General features: G+C 38.4%; 3 protein-coding genes across 3 annotated transcripts; all 3 read left to right on the top strand.

Moving 5' to 3' along the window:
- The first annotated feature begins 1584 nt into the window (after positions 1-1584).
- Positions 1585-2976, top strand: LOC135946964 (integumentary mucin C.1-like). The gene has a single exon (XM_065495468.1). The coding sequence runs from the start codon at positions 1801-1803 to the stop codon at positions 2893-2895; it is 1095 nt and encodes a 364-aa protein (XP_065351540.1). The 5' UTR covers positions 1585-1800; the 3' UTR covers positions 2896-2976.
- A 3800-nt stretch (positions 2977-6776) lies between these two features.
- LOC135946649 (thiol S-methyltransferase TMT1B-like) lies at positions 6777-9867 on the top strand. Its single transcript, XM_065494951.1, has 5 exons — positions 6777-7035; positions 7088-7221; positions 7278-7528; positions 7586-7668; positions 8895-9867. The coding sequence occupies exons 1-5, from the start codon at positions 6905-6907 to the stop codon at positions 9055-9057; spliced, it is 762 nt and encodes a 253-aa protein (XP_065351023.1). The 5' UTR covers positions 6777-6904; the 3' UTR covers positions 9058-9867.
- Positions 9067-16135, top strand: LOC135946358 (uncharacterized). Its single transcript, XM_065494567.1, has 21 exons — positions 9067-9396; positions 12106-12340; positions 12390-12521; positions 12574-12638; positions 12694-12790; positions 12850-13094; positions 13219-13284; positions 13342-13396; positions 13457-13533; positions 13593-13689; positions 13948-14180; positions 14238-14276; positions 14356-14418; positions 14494-14529; positions 14585-14705; positions 14755-14879; positions 14940-15002; positions 15069-15105; positions 15344-15435; positions 15494-15593; positions 15648-16135. The coding sequence occupies exons 1-21, from the start codon at positions 9067-9069 to the stop codon at positions 15872-15874; spliced, it is 2535 nt and encodes an 844-aa protein (XP_065350639.1). The 3' UTR covers positions 15875-16135.
- Positions 16136-16814: the final 679 nt, after the last annotated feature.

The following is a 16814-nucleotide window of genomic DNA, read 5'->3' on the forward strand; positions in this document are numbered from 1 at the left end:
TCTGTTGAAATGTAATTATTTCTGCTCGTGTTAGGAATTATAAGAAAGTTAGAATGTTAACATAAAAAATTCAATCAAATTAATTTAAATAATAAATGGTAGCTAAATTTCCTGGAAAATACTCATGAAGTTTAGTTCTTCAATTTGCAATATAGTAAAAACAGCAAAAAAACTCAATCAAAATCCAGATTTGTGTTTTAATGTGGCTTGAAGGAGTTGATCATGCGTTTGTGGAATATTTAATCCACTCTCATGGCGATCTATCCAATGACTTACAAAAATTTTCACTGAAATTTATAAGGCAAAACCCTTTTTAAATCTGAATTGTTATTATTGATCCCACACTGCATAATTTAAATCGAGTTTTTCAGCCAAATTTTCCAGCTGAAATATTTTTCGTCCAATTTTAACAAATAATATTTCTTTCGTCTCTATTTCCATTCAGCCGAAGTATTATATAATTGAATGATTTGTTTCATGCCTCTTTAATTCAATGCAATATACCACCACTTTTCTTTTCAATGCTATATAACTGTGAGTCAGGCGTCATTGTGTAACACACAGTGGGAGAGAGATAGAGAGAGTGGCACACAAGCCAAGAAACGTTTTCCACTACTGCCTCTCGGATATGCAGCCTGCGCGACGCCACTCGCACCGCCGGCTGCCTACCCGTCCGGTTTGTTAATTAATTACTTTTCAATCAGATGAGTCGATGCAGGAATTATTGCTCGGCGCGCGCCTGATTTCATCTCATTCAGGTTTTGTCTCCGTTCTCAATGCGCTCGTTTTTCACATTTAATTGGACTTGATTTAGATTTGGGCGACGAGAGAGCGTTTTAAGCCGAGAGTGCACAAGTCTGTATCTCTCTCGGCCATTAAGCTTTAAGTTCGTGGAAATATAAAAAGGCTGCTTCTGCTTCTGCTGGTCAAGTGACTTTTCTTGTTCACCGTTTATTGGAATACGTAAAAGTTGAGTAATTGTGCAAAATTATTCGACCTCTGGTGAAATAATCGCTTAACATTAAAAGAAGGAAAGTCGCTTCCTTTGAAAATCAATCTGGATGAATTAACTTTACTAAAAAAATGAGTTATTTGCACTCAAATGAAATCCACAATTAAACAGTATACAAAATTCCTATTTTTAACCAATTTTTGAATATTTTCTGGTGACAAAACAATGAGGATGTTTCAAGCAATTATGCAATGATATTTACTGCGTTGTAAGATGAATCAAATTTCATCGGTAAGTATGCAACCGTCACATCCAGAGAGTGGCGCGGGTTGCTGGCTGCGCACTCAATTGATTTGTTCACTGCAATTTAACAAAAATATTATCCCAATCAAACCCTGCATGCTCCTCTTTGGAAGCGTACTGCGAATAATGAAATAAAATTTCTAGTTCCAGGTGAAATATTTAATTTCCGTCTAGATCAGGATTGCAAAACTACAATCGTATATAATAAATTGCAATTGAGAACGAATGCGCGCTTTCCCATGTTAATTATTATTCGTCGAAGGCCATTCGTGGGAAACCTTTTTTTTCAATGCTGGAAAATTTAATTTCCTCTCGTTCTGCTATCTCCTGAACAATCAACAGACGTGGGAGAGATAAAAGCTCTCGTTTTGCTTCCGACACACGACTGATGTAAAGTAGCATCGAGCAAAGCGAGACATGCGCAGCTTACAGGTGATGAAAATCAACATCAAACGCAGCCTCATACTTTAGCACGTACTTTGCAGGTTTGGCTCATTTTGCTAATAGCTTTGATAGCTATTGAGTTCGAATCGGGCGAAGGCAAGATGACTAAGAAACCCGTTAAAAAGACGACTGCAGCCTTAAAAACCAAAAATAATGCCAAGTCGAAAGGGGTAAAATCCCCCGCCAAACAAAAACCTGCAAACAAGAAAGTGGCAAATCCAAAGCATAATGGTTTAAAAACCACCAAAAGAGCTGCCACTACCCAGACCCAGAAACGAGTTCAGCTACACACGACTGCTTCCAAGAAAAATGTGGCGGTGGAAAAAACCACAAGCGTGAAAACCGATTTTAAAAGCTCAGCCAAGCCGATTACCATCAAGCAAACCACTAAAACGACGACAATAGACGTGGCTAAGCTTTTGAATGACCTCAAATCGTTCAATCAAGTTGAATCAAAGACAACCTCAGCACAAACAACAACCACTTCCGAGTCCACCAGCATGAGTCCAAGCACCCCCAGTGGAGTGGAAGTTGGCCCAATCCTGACTATTCAGCAAACACTTTTCAAAGAACCTACATTTTCCGATACTGAAGATTACTATTCTCAATTGATTCCTAAATCTGAGGTTGGACAGTCAGTGCCGTTGAAAGTTGCCGAACAGGGAATCGCACCTTTGTCAATCTCTGCTACATTTTTTGATGCTGCAGACCAGTTTACAGCACTTTTAACGACAACTTCAACAACAACTCCAATCCCTTCAACCACGGAGACCAATTCATCCCATGTCACTTCAACCACGACATCAATTCCAACAACTACTTTGACTTCACCAATAACTACTGTTCAACCTTTGACAACCACAACACGTCCAACCACGACGACAACAACAACACAAACCACGACAACCACGACATTAACTACTTCAACTTCACCAACTACTACTAAACCTTTGACAACCACAACACCAACAACAATCCAAAGAACCACAATCTGTTCCATAAGGCCGAAAACGACCGTAAAAGCATCATTCCAGGCGCCTATGCTGGTCTTCGCAAAAATAGCACTCCCAATTGCCATGGCGGTCAACGATACCACGACTTCCTCGACGTCGACCGTTGGATTTGATGCAAATATTGGCATTGTTGAGTTCCCTAATGGAACAGAGTCGCCAACAGCTCTTCTTGCATACAACTAACTGTAATTTTAACTAGTGTGGCAAACAACACATCCGTAAAAACTGAATCGAATATGAATTTTTCAAGTTCTCAAATCTTGAACACTGTAGCTGTAGTGTTGATTGAATATAGATTTTCAAATTTCTTGTGGGATTTTCAAAAATAAAAAATCAGCTGATGAACATTCGAAAAATGTTTTTCCCTTTAATTATAAAACAGAGTTTAAAGCACCTACAAAATAATGAAAATGTTGCATACAAATTACATGACACGTACTCATAACTCTTAAAATAAATTCATATAGAGTTTTGGGTTTAATTAAAATTAAATGATTTCTCATTTCAAAATTCTATCGGCACCTATGCTTCCAGAACTACAAAAAGAACGTTTTATATTGTTTTTTAACTCAATTTCCAAAACTATTTAAAAGTCACACAGCAATCATTTTGAGCTCAGAAACGTTTGAAAATAGTATCTCAAAATCTAACAAATACGTAAATTTTGCCAGCTGAAACGACAAAAATTCAGGAAGTAAATTTATATCCTTAAGCAGTAAACTATTCCTTTTATATTTATACACTCTGCGTTGCTAAATGGCCGAATATTAGGAGCAGGTCCTATTTTTCTCTTGTGTTTTGTTGAGGAGCAGGGAGTCAAGCTTGCGTGTTGTGCTGCCGCGCTGCAGATTTTAGTGATATTATTTATCCAAACTGATTAGGTTGCAGTCTAGGCAATTCTCCGGCCCTCGATTTAATAATGCTTACATGGTGGAAAAATGGAGTTTGCCAGGACGTTAAGTACAAAATTTATAATTATTATATTTCAACATTTTTACTCCACGTGAGTGATTTTGTGTTAACGTCGCATATCACAAAATCTCCACTTTACCTAATACGACCCTCAAGAATCGATTGGTTTGCTCAGAAATTTCGTAAAAGACGGTCTTTAAGACGAATCAAAGTTTATCGGTAGGTATGCAATCGAAACTTCCGCAAAGAGTGGCTGCTGGTTGCGCACTAAAATTCATTTTGATTATCATCGTACACTGCAATTAAATTAATATTTATTCGCAATCAAATAATGAATAAACCCCTGCAAGCTCTTCTTTGAAAGCATTCTGCGAATATTGTAGTAAAATTTCTAGTTCCATTTCAAATATTTAATTTCCGTCTAGATCATATTCACAGGATTGCAAAACTACAATTGCAGTTGAGAACGAATGCCCGTTTTCCCATGTACTCTATGTTAATTATTATTCATCGAAGGTCGTTCGTGGGAACCATAAAGCCTATTTTTTACTGATGGAAAATTTAATTTCCTCTCGTTCTGCTATCAACAGACAGAGAGATATAAGCCCTCGTTTTGCTTCCGACACTCGACTGATGTAAAGTAGCATCGAGGAAAGCGAGACATGCGCAGCTTACAGGTGATGAAAATCAACATCAAACGCAGCCTCATACTTTATAGCACGTACTTTGCAGGTTTGGCTCATTTTGCTAATAGCTTTGATAGCTATTGAATTCAAATCGGGCGAAGGCAAGATGACTAAGAAACCCGTTAAGAGGACGACTGCAGCCTTAAAAACAAAAAATAACGTCAAGTCGAAAGGGGTAAAATCCCCCGCCAAATCAAAACCTGCAAACAAGAAAATGGCAAATCCAAAGCATAATGGTTTAAAAACCACCAAAAGAGCTGCCACTACCCTGACCCAGAAACGAGTTCAGCTAAACACAACTGCATCCAAGAAAAATGTGGCAGTGGACAAAACCACAAGCGCGAAAATCTATGTAAATGATAAAACCAATTTTAAAAGCTCAGCCAAGCCGATTACAATCAAGCAAACCACTAAAACGACGACAATAGACGTGTCCAAGCTATTGAATGACCTCAAATATCTCAATCAAGGTACATTAAAGACAACCTTAGCACAAACAACAACCCCCTCCGAGTCCACTAGCACGATTCCCAGCACCCCCAGTGGAGAGGAAGTTGGCCCAATCCTGACTATTCAGCAAACACTTTTCAATAAAGAACCGACATTTTCCGATACTGAAGATTACAATTCCCAATTTACTCCTCAGTCTGAGGTTGGACAGTCAGCGTCAACCCTTAATTTCAGAGAAGAAGAACCGCTGAAAGTTGCCCCACAGGATATCACACCTTTGTCAATCTCTGCAACATTTTTTGATGCTGCAGACCAGTTTCATGCACTTTTAACGTCAACTTTAACAACAACTCCAATCCCTTCGAATACAGAAACCAATCCATCCCCTACAATTTCAACCACGACAACTATTCTAACAACCACGACATCAACTACGTCGATTTCACCAACAGCTACTGTTCAATCTTTGACAACCACAACACGTCCAACTGCGACAACCACAACAATACCCACAACAACCACATCACCCACGACGACAACAACACCAACCAGAACAACAACCACAACACCAACAACAACCACGACGACAACAACACCAACCATGACAACAACCACAACACCAACCACAACAACCACAACACCAACCACGACAACAACAACCACGACGACAACAACACCAACCAGAACAACAACCACAACACCAACAACAACCACGACGACAACAACACCAACCATGACAACAACCACAACACCAACCACAACAACCACAACACCAACCACGACAACACCAACCACAACAACCACAACACCAACCACGACAACAACAACCACGACGACAACAACACCAACCACGACGACAACAACACCAACCACGACAACAACAACCACGACGACAACAACACCAACCACGACAACAACAACACCAACCACAACATCCACGACGACAACAACACCAACCACGACAACAACCACAACACCAACCACAACAACCACGACGACAACAACACCAACCATGACATTAACTACTTCGACTTCACCAACTACTGTTCAACCTTTGACAACCTCAACACTAACAACCACAACAACCCAGAGAACCACAAGCAGTACCGCAAGGCCCACAACAACTTCGAAAACGTCAGTAAAAGCAATATTCCAGAAGCCTATGCTGGTCTTCGGAAAATTATCACTCCCGTTTGCCATGGCGCTCAAAGACACCACGACTTCCTCAACGTCGACCGTCGGATTTGATGCAAATTTTAGCATTGTTGAGTACCCTAGCGGAATGGAGTCGCCAACAGCACTTCTTGCATTCAACTAACTGCAATTTCAACAAGCGCGCAGCAAACAACACATCCGTAAAAACTGAATCGAATATTAATTTTCCAACTTCTCAAATCTTGACCACTGTAGCTCCTTATTGTGTTGATTGAATATAGATTTTCAAACTTCTTGTGGGGCTTTCAAACAAAAATAAAAATCAGCTGATGAACGTTTGAAAAATGTTTTTCCCTTTAATTATTTCTATTCAATCATAAAGCAGATTTTAAAGCACCTACAAAATAATGAATGTATCGAATATAAATTATATGAGACGTACTCATAGCTCTTAAAATAAATTCCTATATAGAGTTTTGGGTTTAATAAAAACTAAATTATCATTCTCATTTCAAATTTTTAAATGTAAATATCAGCACCTAGGCTTTCAGAACTACAAAAAGAAGGTCGTTTTGTTGTAATATATATTTTAACTCAATAAATTCCCAAAATCATTTAAAGATCACACAGTAGCAATCATTTTAATCTCTTTTAAAAGGACATTTTTCCAATCCGCTGGTAAAACTTATTTACACGTTGATAGCCGAGCACAATTATTGTTTTGTGTGCTAAACTCATCAGCAAACCCTTCTCATAACAAAATAATGAAAGAGAGTGAGTAGTTCTGGACCATGATGCGAGCCCGCGCTGCCTGGCTGGTGGGCGTGGCCACTTTCTATCCCTACTCCCACTCCTCCATCCGCCAGATGATCATGTGAATGTAAACAAAACAAGAGCTGTGCGGTTTACGCGTTTATTGCGTGAATTCGGCTTCGAAATGTGTTTTCTTGCATTTTGAAAGGCGGGAAGGACGTCAAAGAATCTTTTCTATGACCTTAGGTGATTTTACGAGCGCGTCTGGTTTCGTATTTTTGGTTTTGCTTCCGACCTTTGGGTCTCTCATCGCTCTCTTCTGCACCGTGGCGCTTGTGAAACAAATCGCTCCCAACTCTTGGCTACGGTATGAATTTAATATAAAGCTTAGAAAGTTACATTATTTGATGGTTTAATAGATTCTGCGCGTGGGAAGTTGCTAGAAAGTCGAGAAGCAAGGCTCATTTCAACCCTGAGCTGTCTAGAATCTTTTGCGAGCTCGTCAGGAGAGCTGACAGTGATTTATTAATTTTGGAAATTGGATGCGCTGGAGGTAAAAATAAAATCATCTGCCTAATATTGCATTTTTAACCCTCTAATTTGTTTCAGGTGCCAATCTCGCTGCGTTTCCAGCCAACAGCGAGCTGCTGATGCTGGACATCAACCCCTACTGCGAGCAATACCTCAGGAAAAACCTAGAGAAATACTCTCACTTATCGTTGAAGCAGTTCATTTGCGGCTCGGCAGAAAAAATCTCGCAGGTGCCGAGTTGCAGCGTGGATGTGGTCGTCAGCTCTCGCACCTTGTGTTCCTTAAACGAGTCCAAGGCACTGAAGGAGATCTTCCGGGTTCTAAAACACGTGAGAATAATTATTGGTACAATTTAATGAGGAAGATGACTAATTTTTTTAACTCAGAACGGTAAATTGGTTTTCGAGGAACACGTTTTGTCTGATGTGAGCTTGTGGAGACTCGTCCAGAACTTCTTGTCTCTCAACAGGTAAAAGACAAACAAGTTGACTGTTTAGTCATTTTTAAATTAAATATAGAGCAAGTGGTTTGCACCCCTTGGGCCCTTTGGGCAACTGTCAACAACGCCGGCAAAACCGCAAAAAAACATGCGCGACCTAAGGAAGATTAGTGACAGACAAGGATGAAAAATCGTTGCGAAGTATCGCTAAATGTGCTCGAAAGTATTAAAAACCGGCCTAGGAGCTGTCTCAGGTCGCGGAGTACCCTGAGAAAAGTCGTTAGGGTACCGCAGGTCAACGCCTCGTCTGAGACCTCTCCGATGATGTGTCGTGGCCGATAATAGGACGAGTGGCCAAATTTTGAACAAAAATAACTTTCGCCCACACACGTGAAGCAGAGAGAAAAAAGAAAAAAATTAGTTTTAATTTTTCTATGGGCGCGAAAAATCTGAAAATTGGTTTCAAGACCGGCAGAGGTCCTGCGCGTGCGATGTGGTTGGTAATACCCTTCAATCTTGCTGCGTTCAGACAACTTCGCAAATATTCGATTTCCTATGTTAAACTTACATAGAAAGTGCAAAAATCGCGTTTTTCAAAGTTAAAAATCCATCTCTTCCTAGGATTTTGTTTGGACCGGCTCTTATTTGTTGTTAAAATGATCCCAGATAAATTACGCTTTGATTGAAGAGCAATTTTTTGCCCTGGACCGGGGGTAGTATCAAAAATTTTGACTCTCTTGGAAATTTAGCAAAAAAAAAACATGAAAATTCGAAAAGTTGTCCGATTTTGAAATATCACACACGGGCGGACGCGCCTCATCGAGGTGCATCGATTGGTACCAACATTGGTGCCGTCCGGCCCATAAGGCCCCGACAGGGCCCCGAAAACCAAAATTTGAAATGTCATATTTTGTGTATTTCAAATTTAAAACTTAATAACTCGGCTCCTATTGGTCGTACAGTAAAAAAAGTTTGTTAGACTCGCCGCTCGCCGCAAAATTCTGCGTCTTTTAGGCCCGCTGAAGTGAAGATTTTTTTAAATTTGCCTAAAGGCCGGATTTCAATTTCGACTGCTTGACACACTGTTCCGCGTTGCCATACGTCGATATATATAGGGAACGCTGGGTTCGGTCAAATGTTATTTTTAATCGATGAGGATGAAGTTCGTTTTTATTTTTCAATTTTTCAGTCTTCATAGATGTATTTTCTAGCGTGGTGATCAAATTAAAACCAGTCGATTGTCCATTTTTTTCCAGGATATCGGCAACTCTATTTTTTGGCTGCAGATCGAACAAGGATATCGTTGAAGCCATTGAGAAGGCTGGCTTCCAAAACTTGAGCGTGAAGAGGAAAAAGCCGAGAAACTCGTTAGTAGGCCGTCTGCAGCCGTACGTCGTGGGAACAGCAACCAAGCCCTGATTACGAACCATGGAGGATTTTTTCAATTTTGGGAACGAGCTTTTCGAATGCGACAAGCAGCAAGTTGAAAAGGCAGCCCCGCAATTCACACCTCTCTATTTCTCTCCTAAAGACTGTGATGGCGACGCAAAGTTCAAAGAGGATCCGAAATTGTACAAGCAGTACGCCGACTACCTGTATTTTAAGGGCGAGTACAGCGCTGCCTTGCTCGCGTACCAAGAATTGAGGCACGCGTACCAAGGCAATTTGTTTATGGCCAAGTGTGTTCAGGAAAGTGAAGCCTGGTGTTTGGCCAAGTTAGGACGCGCAGATGAAGCCGAAGCTGTCGCCCAGCTGTTGGTAGAACAGGCAAACACCTATGAAAGCAAACGTGGCATCGAATATTTCCTGGAAAAACTAAAAAGTCATTCCAAAAAATAGAGTACCGGTTTTTTTAGTGACGCGCAAGGGACAAAATTTAATGATGGAAACATGACTAAAAACACCAGCTGCATTCCTCGATTTTGTATTTTTTTTTTCAAATATTTCGATTTTAATGATGTGAAAAAGGAAATAACAAGCCGCTGGACTTCCAGCGTTAGTTGTTTTACAACAATCGTTTAAAAACTTTGATCATTTGCCTAACAACACACCTCTGAATATGCAGATATTGAAGATCTTCTTTCTAAACATCCTGGTAATATTCAATTTCTAATGTGTTTATCTCATAAAATTGTGCATGCTGATTGTTACAAAATAATCAAAACAACTGCTCTAGTCATGTCTTTGTGTTTAGATATATAATTAAAGAATAAATAGCTTGATCTAGTATTGATTTTGATGATAAATCATTGAAACCTAGAAATGTATAAACCGCCAGATGAGTTGGTTATGGTCTTAGATCGGATTTTCGAAAAAGACTTCCTGCTAAAAGGAGCCTTCTAATATTCGGAACTTGATATCAATATGGCTTTTGAATTATTTTTTATCTTGGATATATTAATGCAAAATATCGTCTCTAAAAATCTAAATAAATTTATCGCCATATTATAGGGACACAATTTATATTTAATTTTCGTTGTTTGTCAGGTCAGGATACCCTGAAAAAGTTCAGATTCCAACACCTGTCTGATGAGGGGTCGTGGTCGATGATCGGATGAGTGGCTGAATTTTAACAAAAATAAAACCACTTGGCTGATTTTAACGGCTGCGAGGTTTAGACGAAAAAATCTTTAAACGACTGGATTTGAGATGCGGGGTGGTTAGAAATTTCTGATGTTCACCAATAAATATTTTATCCACTTAGCAAACCAAAGTGTATCATTTAAATTGGGCATAAAGGTGCTCTCATCATCAGTGCAGTTTTAATAACCTTGTATGGAATGTGATAAAAAGCCAAACTGCATGCCTACAAAAATCGCAATTAACAGTCTTGAAAACTGATGATTTGTTCTTTTCGTAGCTGTCGACCAGCTTTTATGGTCGAATACATGAAAACACCTGCAAAATCAAACGTGGCATCGAATATTTCCTGGAAAAACTAATAAGTTCATTCCGAAAAATAGAGCGCGGGTTGTTTGTGTGATGCGCAAAAGACAAAACTTAATGATGAAAACATGACTAACAACACCAGCTGCATTCCTATAGATTTTAATATTCCGATTTTTCGATTTTAATGATGTGAAAAGGGAAACAACTATATAGCAGCTGGAATTCCAGCGTTAGTTGCTTTACAACAATCGTTTAAAACCTTATCATTTGCCAACCAAAACTCTTCTGAATATGCAGATATTGACGATCTTCTTCTTTCTAAACATCCTGGTAATATTCAATTTTAATGTGTTTTTCTCATAAAATTGTTCATGGCGATTGTTAAAAATAATTATATAGCTCTATCTAGTCATGTCTTTGCATGTAAATATATTATTAAAGATAAAATGGCTAAATACATCGTTCTGATTTGGATGATAGTTCATTGAAACCCGGAAATGTATATATACCACTGGATGAGCTTACCATTGCTTTAACTTATTTATAGATTAACCTGCATCTGATTTTCGTAAAATGCTTTGTTCTTTTCGCTTTTGAAAATTGCCTTTTCTAATATTCGGAAATTGAAACCAAAATGACTCTTGAATAATTTCTGGCTTGGATATATTAATAATAATCGTCCCTCAAAATCAAGAGGATATTTTTATCGCCATAGTGATACAAATTGTTTTGAATTTTCGTAGTTTGTCGACCTGAACAGTGCAGCAAAGTCTCCAAAAGCGACAAACAAAAACTCTGGCCTTAGAGGTAATTTCTTAAGTTTGATATATTGAATGGAAAAAAATCTGCTGAATAATACAGATGTGATGACTATGTGCAATTTTTACTCTGAAATATATGTATTGAAATTTTTAAAACTATATCTACCTTGAAATATAGAAAGTAAGAGCGCCCGCAGAGGGATAATATTAAAATGCTGTGGAAAAAAATCGTGCACCAAACCAGGAGCAAGATTAAAGCAAAACGTAACCTTGTTGCTTGAAACATCGTTGCTTAAAAATTCCGCATTCACACCCAAATATGAAAGAGTAAAATATGTCGAAAGGATGAACTAACTTTATTCCTAATTTTTTTTAATATCAGAGCTCAACACATCAAACAAATATTACCATCAGCAGCAAAATTATTGAAGAGCTGCAATCAGCAACTTATTCTGATACAGATGCAACTACAGCATTGTAAGATCACCAATATGTTTCAAATAAATTTGAGAGAAGGACGAGAGGTCAAGTTAGTAAATTGTCAAAAGGGGAAATATATCACATTATTTTAATTGTTGTTCTTAAAAATTGCATGAATATATCTTTATAATTATGATGTAACGTGAACATGCAACGAGATTTTAACGCTTATTTCAATCCTTTTATTCAGCTCGGCATTTAAAAACAGTTCAAATGAGCTGGAATCCCAAAGCAGAGAGAAATTAGTGTCTTCAACCAGTAGTGATATTGCTACATCACCAAACTTCGCCCATTCAACTGAACCGACACGTTTCTCAACAATGGATTCAACCTCAAGACCAGCAACAATGGACCCAACTACAATCACAACATCATCATCAACAGATCAGAGAACAACGCTGACAACTCCAGTTCTGACAGAAATATTTACAACATCATCAACCTGGTCTACCAAATTAACGGCAATCTCAACAACCTCAACAACATTGATTACGACAAAAATATCGTCTTCAACTACGACAACAAGAGCAACAACCTCAACAACAACTCCACCTTTAACCACAACTTCAACAGTACAATCTAATAATTTATTTTTTAAATATCAATTTAAACGCAAAATAGGATCTCATCGTAGAAAAATGCGAATCTTCATTCTCACTAGATGTAAAATATATACAATTATTTCCTTTTATTGCTTACCCTATTCTGAGTCCTTTCAGAAGGGACTTTTTGAAACCAATGGACGATTGAAAGGTTTAATTTCTTGAATTTTATTTTAATATTTACGAAAAATCGTATTCTGTAGATCCGGACAAATTCGGTTTTTGGGTCACCTCATGCAATCAACTTTTTGTGTTCGGCAAATCTTTGGTGAGCCTGCGCTCCTATATTTTTAATAATATATATGGAAATTTAATGCGTGCAGGTGACGTGGAGGGAAAACAACATCAAATGCGCTTCAATTGGAATGCAGCCGATTGAAATAGGAAACGACGCCAAATATCAGTGCTTCAAGGAATTGGGTTTGCAGAGACCCCCAAATTTATTTAAAAGGCGGATTTTAATTTAATTTTATTAAAAGCAATCAATTGGAAGTACGGGTCAAACTACTGGACCTCTGGCCTAAGGACACAAGGCAGTAAATTTTCGTGGTGCACCAAAAATGGATCTTCTGAGATGACCGGTTCTGTGGATCTTTGGGCGCCAGGCCAGCCCGATAATCTGAGCGGATCGGAAAACTGTGTTCACTTGAACATCAAAAAAGAAAATACTACTGTTTATTTAACCGACAAAAAATGCACCAACATCAATGTTTTTTCCTGCCAAGTAAATATTATTTAAATTATGTTGTTATGATATGAATACAGACGATCCGTATCAAATCTGTCAATATTTGCCTTTTTACAATTAAATTCGCAATGGAATACTTTATAATTTGTTAAATTTGCAGGGTCCGACAACGCCTCCGCCACCATGCTCGTCACCAGTTTGTCCCAATATCACGTGCAAAAGAAATGTAATTACAAATAATTGAATATTTCAAATGATAGCTGAATTTTGATCCCAAAAACAGATGTCACTTTATACAAATTCGACCAAAGAGGGCAAGACTTCCTACTATTTGACAAGTAAAAAAGGCGTAATAATTAATTTTTAGCGGCTATATTCTCGCTCCAAAACTCTTACAGATCCAGATATGTTCGGCTCCTGGTACAAGAAAAACAGCCGTTTTTACTTTTATAGCTACTCGAACCAGTCGCAAACAGTCTCTATAAATTAGAATTATCCGCTGACTAATTTTTTTTAAAAAAATATCTCGTTCAGTTCCTAGGGGCGATGAAAGCCTGCTGCGATTTAGGAATGAATCTACTCAGCCTCCAGTTTGATTACAAATTTGACGCAGTTATTGCTGGAATAAAAGGTTTAAGAAAATAAAGTAATAAAACGTCCAATGCTGACCGCTAAAAAACCATGAATGATTTTGGCAGCCCTTTAAATTTTGGGGCTGGCCCCTGCTGCCCATTTTGGCCACGGCAACTGGGGCTTTGCCGATTGCGCACGAAGGCCAATCGGGCAGTGAATTTAGCTAAATAGAACTTTATAAATATGTGCCTACCTGAAGCGATAAATTGATGATATTTTTAGCAGATTACTAACTATAAATTGTTTATTACCACAGAAAGATATGCAAATCCGGGCAACTTTTGGACTTCGGGCACAGACAGCGGTTGCGAGTCAACTTTCGGCTTCTGCGCTGTGAAACGTTTGCTTCGGAAAGATACCAACAATTGGCAGCCGGGACAGCCGAACAACGCAGGCGGAGCGGAGAATCACTTGGTTGTGTTCATCAATGGGTCAAGTGCATTGATGGCTGATTTTAACGGCGATGTAAAGCTCCGATACATCTGCGAGGTTTGAGCACAAAATCTTTAAACAACTGGATTTGAGACGCGAGCTGCGTTTATACAGTCCCGGGACACGTCCAATTCCGACTCAGCAGGCAAATCTGTGAGAGACGAGTGTGCTGCTATATACAATGTCAGCATGAGTGTGTAAATTAATTTTATTTTACTTCTAAATTTAATTTCATCCTATTCGAGGTGAAATTGATAATATGCTGAACAACACAAACTATGATTTGAGGATGAAAGTATGCTATATATTATTTAAAAGCTTGAAAATAGTGACGAAACCCGAATTTTGTGCTAACTAATTTTTTGTTAAGTGCTTCATCAAGTGCATTGGCGAAAATAGCGGTTTGGTATAATTTGTTTTATTCTTTTGGGCCATCCCGATCTTGAAAGTAAATTGTATAGATGATCGACGGAAAGTTTATTGAAAGTGAAGTTCTGGCCATTTTGGAAAAGTTGGCAGTTGGTAATTTGGAGGATCTCAAGAAAAACTTGATGATAGTAGACGAGTGCTCTAATTCCTCTGGTTAGCTTTTGTAGCTTTAATTTTAGATTTAATTCTTTAACTAAAACAGGTGGAATGGATGAGTGCGACAAGGCGGCGCAAATGATCAAGTGTACAAATGAAAAGGCGCCCGACGTACTCATGAGCGTAGTTAATGAAATGGAGAGGTCTATTTCTCAATCGGAGTCATCCCAGGTCACTCGAGTCCTTTATTAATTATTAGACAGATTATTCATCCTTTGATATTTCTTTCAGAACATTGCTCCGCTGCGCCCGCAGCCTACTTTTTGTGTCCAAGATTATCCTTGCTTTGTAGACGTGAGATATCTTTATTTTAAAGTGTTCCATATGAAAGCAATTAATAATTAACTTCTACTATTGCAGTCGTTCTTAAGAGCGAAGTACGACGAAACGACAACAAGTGAGAGCCCATTTTAAACATTAACAATTTTAATTTCTGGTAGTATTTATAATTTCACTATTTTTTTTAATTGGAATTATATGTAGTTTATTCCGTATTGTACATAAATAAGGAGCAATAGCTATATAATTCATAACAACATTCATATGCCTCTGCCTTCATTGGCGTATAAATATTTCATAATTTATGTTTAAATATTATTTAAATACTATTTTAAAAGCGAATTTTTATATTTCAGGTCAGGAGTTTGATATCCCAGTATCGTCCGCGACAAACTTCACTATTGATTGCGTTTGCGGCAAAAAATACCTGTTATTTACGATCTACAATGTATAAAATCGATTATGTATCACGCACTTGACTAAATGACGGGCTGGCTAATATTTAGTACAACTACAACGCCGGAAACAGTCTGTGCTGCAAGTTCGGCCTCCGGCTGGCCACTCTGGACACACTGCAGAAGATAGAGTGCGTTTTTAACAGCTCAGGTATACCATTCTCTAATTCTGATATGAGCGAACTGTGAATATGTTGTGGTATAGTATATGGATCGTCGCACAAGATCTGCAACTTCTGGATTCCCGTTGCTTGGCGTGACGGACAGCCGCGGTGGTGTTTCTCAAATTCTCCTTTGAATGACCTCGCTTTCGACACTTCTACTCTAGATCCCTCGATTCCGGGTTTTATTATGAATTACAATTTAAAGAAAATATCGTCATTTGATCTGAGCTCTGGCAATTATGCACATGTTTTGTGCGAAGATTATTAAATTTCAATGTTTTTCTAACTTTATAAACTAAGGATGTGGTTTTGTAGGGACGCAAACTCTAAAGTTCAAAAGCGTGTGAAATAAACATTACTTTAAAGGGGTCAGAAAGACATGTCAACGCACCATTATAGATTTTCTTATTTTCATATGAGAAATATTAGTCAAAGTTTGTTATTTTCGTGTTATACGGAGGAATTTGATTTGTAACCCCACATTTTATGCATATGATTACCTTAAAAAATAAACAAGCTTTCCAGTGGTGTGCTCAAAAAATTAATTTGGCCTTAAATTTTCTCAACATAAGTGACTGCGCGCAGTGAAAATAGGAATTTTTCAAATGTCGTAATTTTTGCATCTCTAAATCTCGAGTTCCAACAATTAGAACTGCAAAAACCACCCACCATTAGACTCGTCTCGACCTGCCCTGAGCAGCTGAAAGGGTGTTTTCCTGTTTTCCCTCCACCCCTAAAAGATGCTTCACTTTTTTTGAGGGAGTATAGCAAATTAGGGGTGGAGGGTAAACACCCCTAAACCAAAAGCTATAGATTTTGAATGCTACCAAATTCATGGAAGTTCCAACACCCATCCGACCAATAACAAAGGATTTGACACGTTTAGCTCATTGGCTCCATGGCTGACGTCACAGGCGAGGAAGGGACACATTACAAGGTGCCTCGCCTATTTCGCCGTCTCTGGCCAGGCCAGCGGGGTGGTCACTATCTTAGCAGGGACGCGTTCGGGCCATAAGAGTGACCACCCCCTGTTTCTGGCTTACCGTGGGAAAGGAAAAACTTGAAAATCATTGCGAAACATAGAGTGTCGGTTGTTTGTGTGATGAGCGAGGGACAATAAATTAGTTATCAGAGTTAAAAATATTTCTAACATGAAAATTCCGTTTTGTAAACAAGTTTAATATTTAACATCGCCAATGTAAAAAGAT

The sequence above is a fragment of the Cloeon dipterum genome, chromosome X (genome assembly GCF_949628265.1).
Source record: "Cloeon dipterum chromosome X, ieCloDipt1.1, whole genome shotgun sequence".
Lineage (NCBI taxonomy): Eukaryota > Metazoa > Arthropoda > Insecta > Ephemeroptera > Baetidae > Cloeon > Cloeon dipterum.

Bases quoted from the DNA above. Each gene is read 5' to 3' on its own strand.
- LOC135946964 (XM_065495468.1), top strand. From the start codon at position 1,801: ATGACTAAGAAACCCGTTAAAAAGACGACTGCAGCCTTAAAAACCAAA.
- LOC135946649 (XM_065494951.1), top strand. From the start codon at position 6,905: ATGACCTTAGGTGATTTTACGAGCGCGTCTGGTTTCGTATTTTTGGTT. The intron at 7,036-7,087 runs GTATGAATTTAA...ATGGTTTAATAG, and splicing joins GCTCCCAACTCTTGGCTACG to ATTCTGCGCGTGGGAAGTTG. The intron at 7,222-7,277 runs GTAAAAATAAAA...AATTTGTTTCAG, and splicing joins GGAAATTGGATGCGCTGGAG to GTGCCAATCTCGCTGCGTTT.
- LOC135946358 (XM_065494567.1), top strand. From the start codon at position 9,067: ATGGAGGATTTTTTCAATTTTGGGAACGAGCTTTTCGAATGCGACAAG. The intron at 14,277-14,355 runs GTGAGAGACGAG...TAAATTTAATTT, and splicing joins CCGACTCAGCAGGCAAATCT to CATCCTATTCGAGGTGAAAT. The intron at 14,706-14,754 runs GTTAGCTTTTGT...TAACTAAAACAG, and splicing joins CGAGTGCTCTAATTCCTCTG to GTGGAATGGATGAGTGCGAC.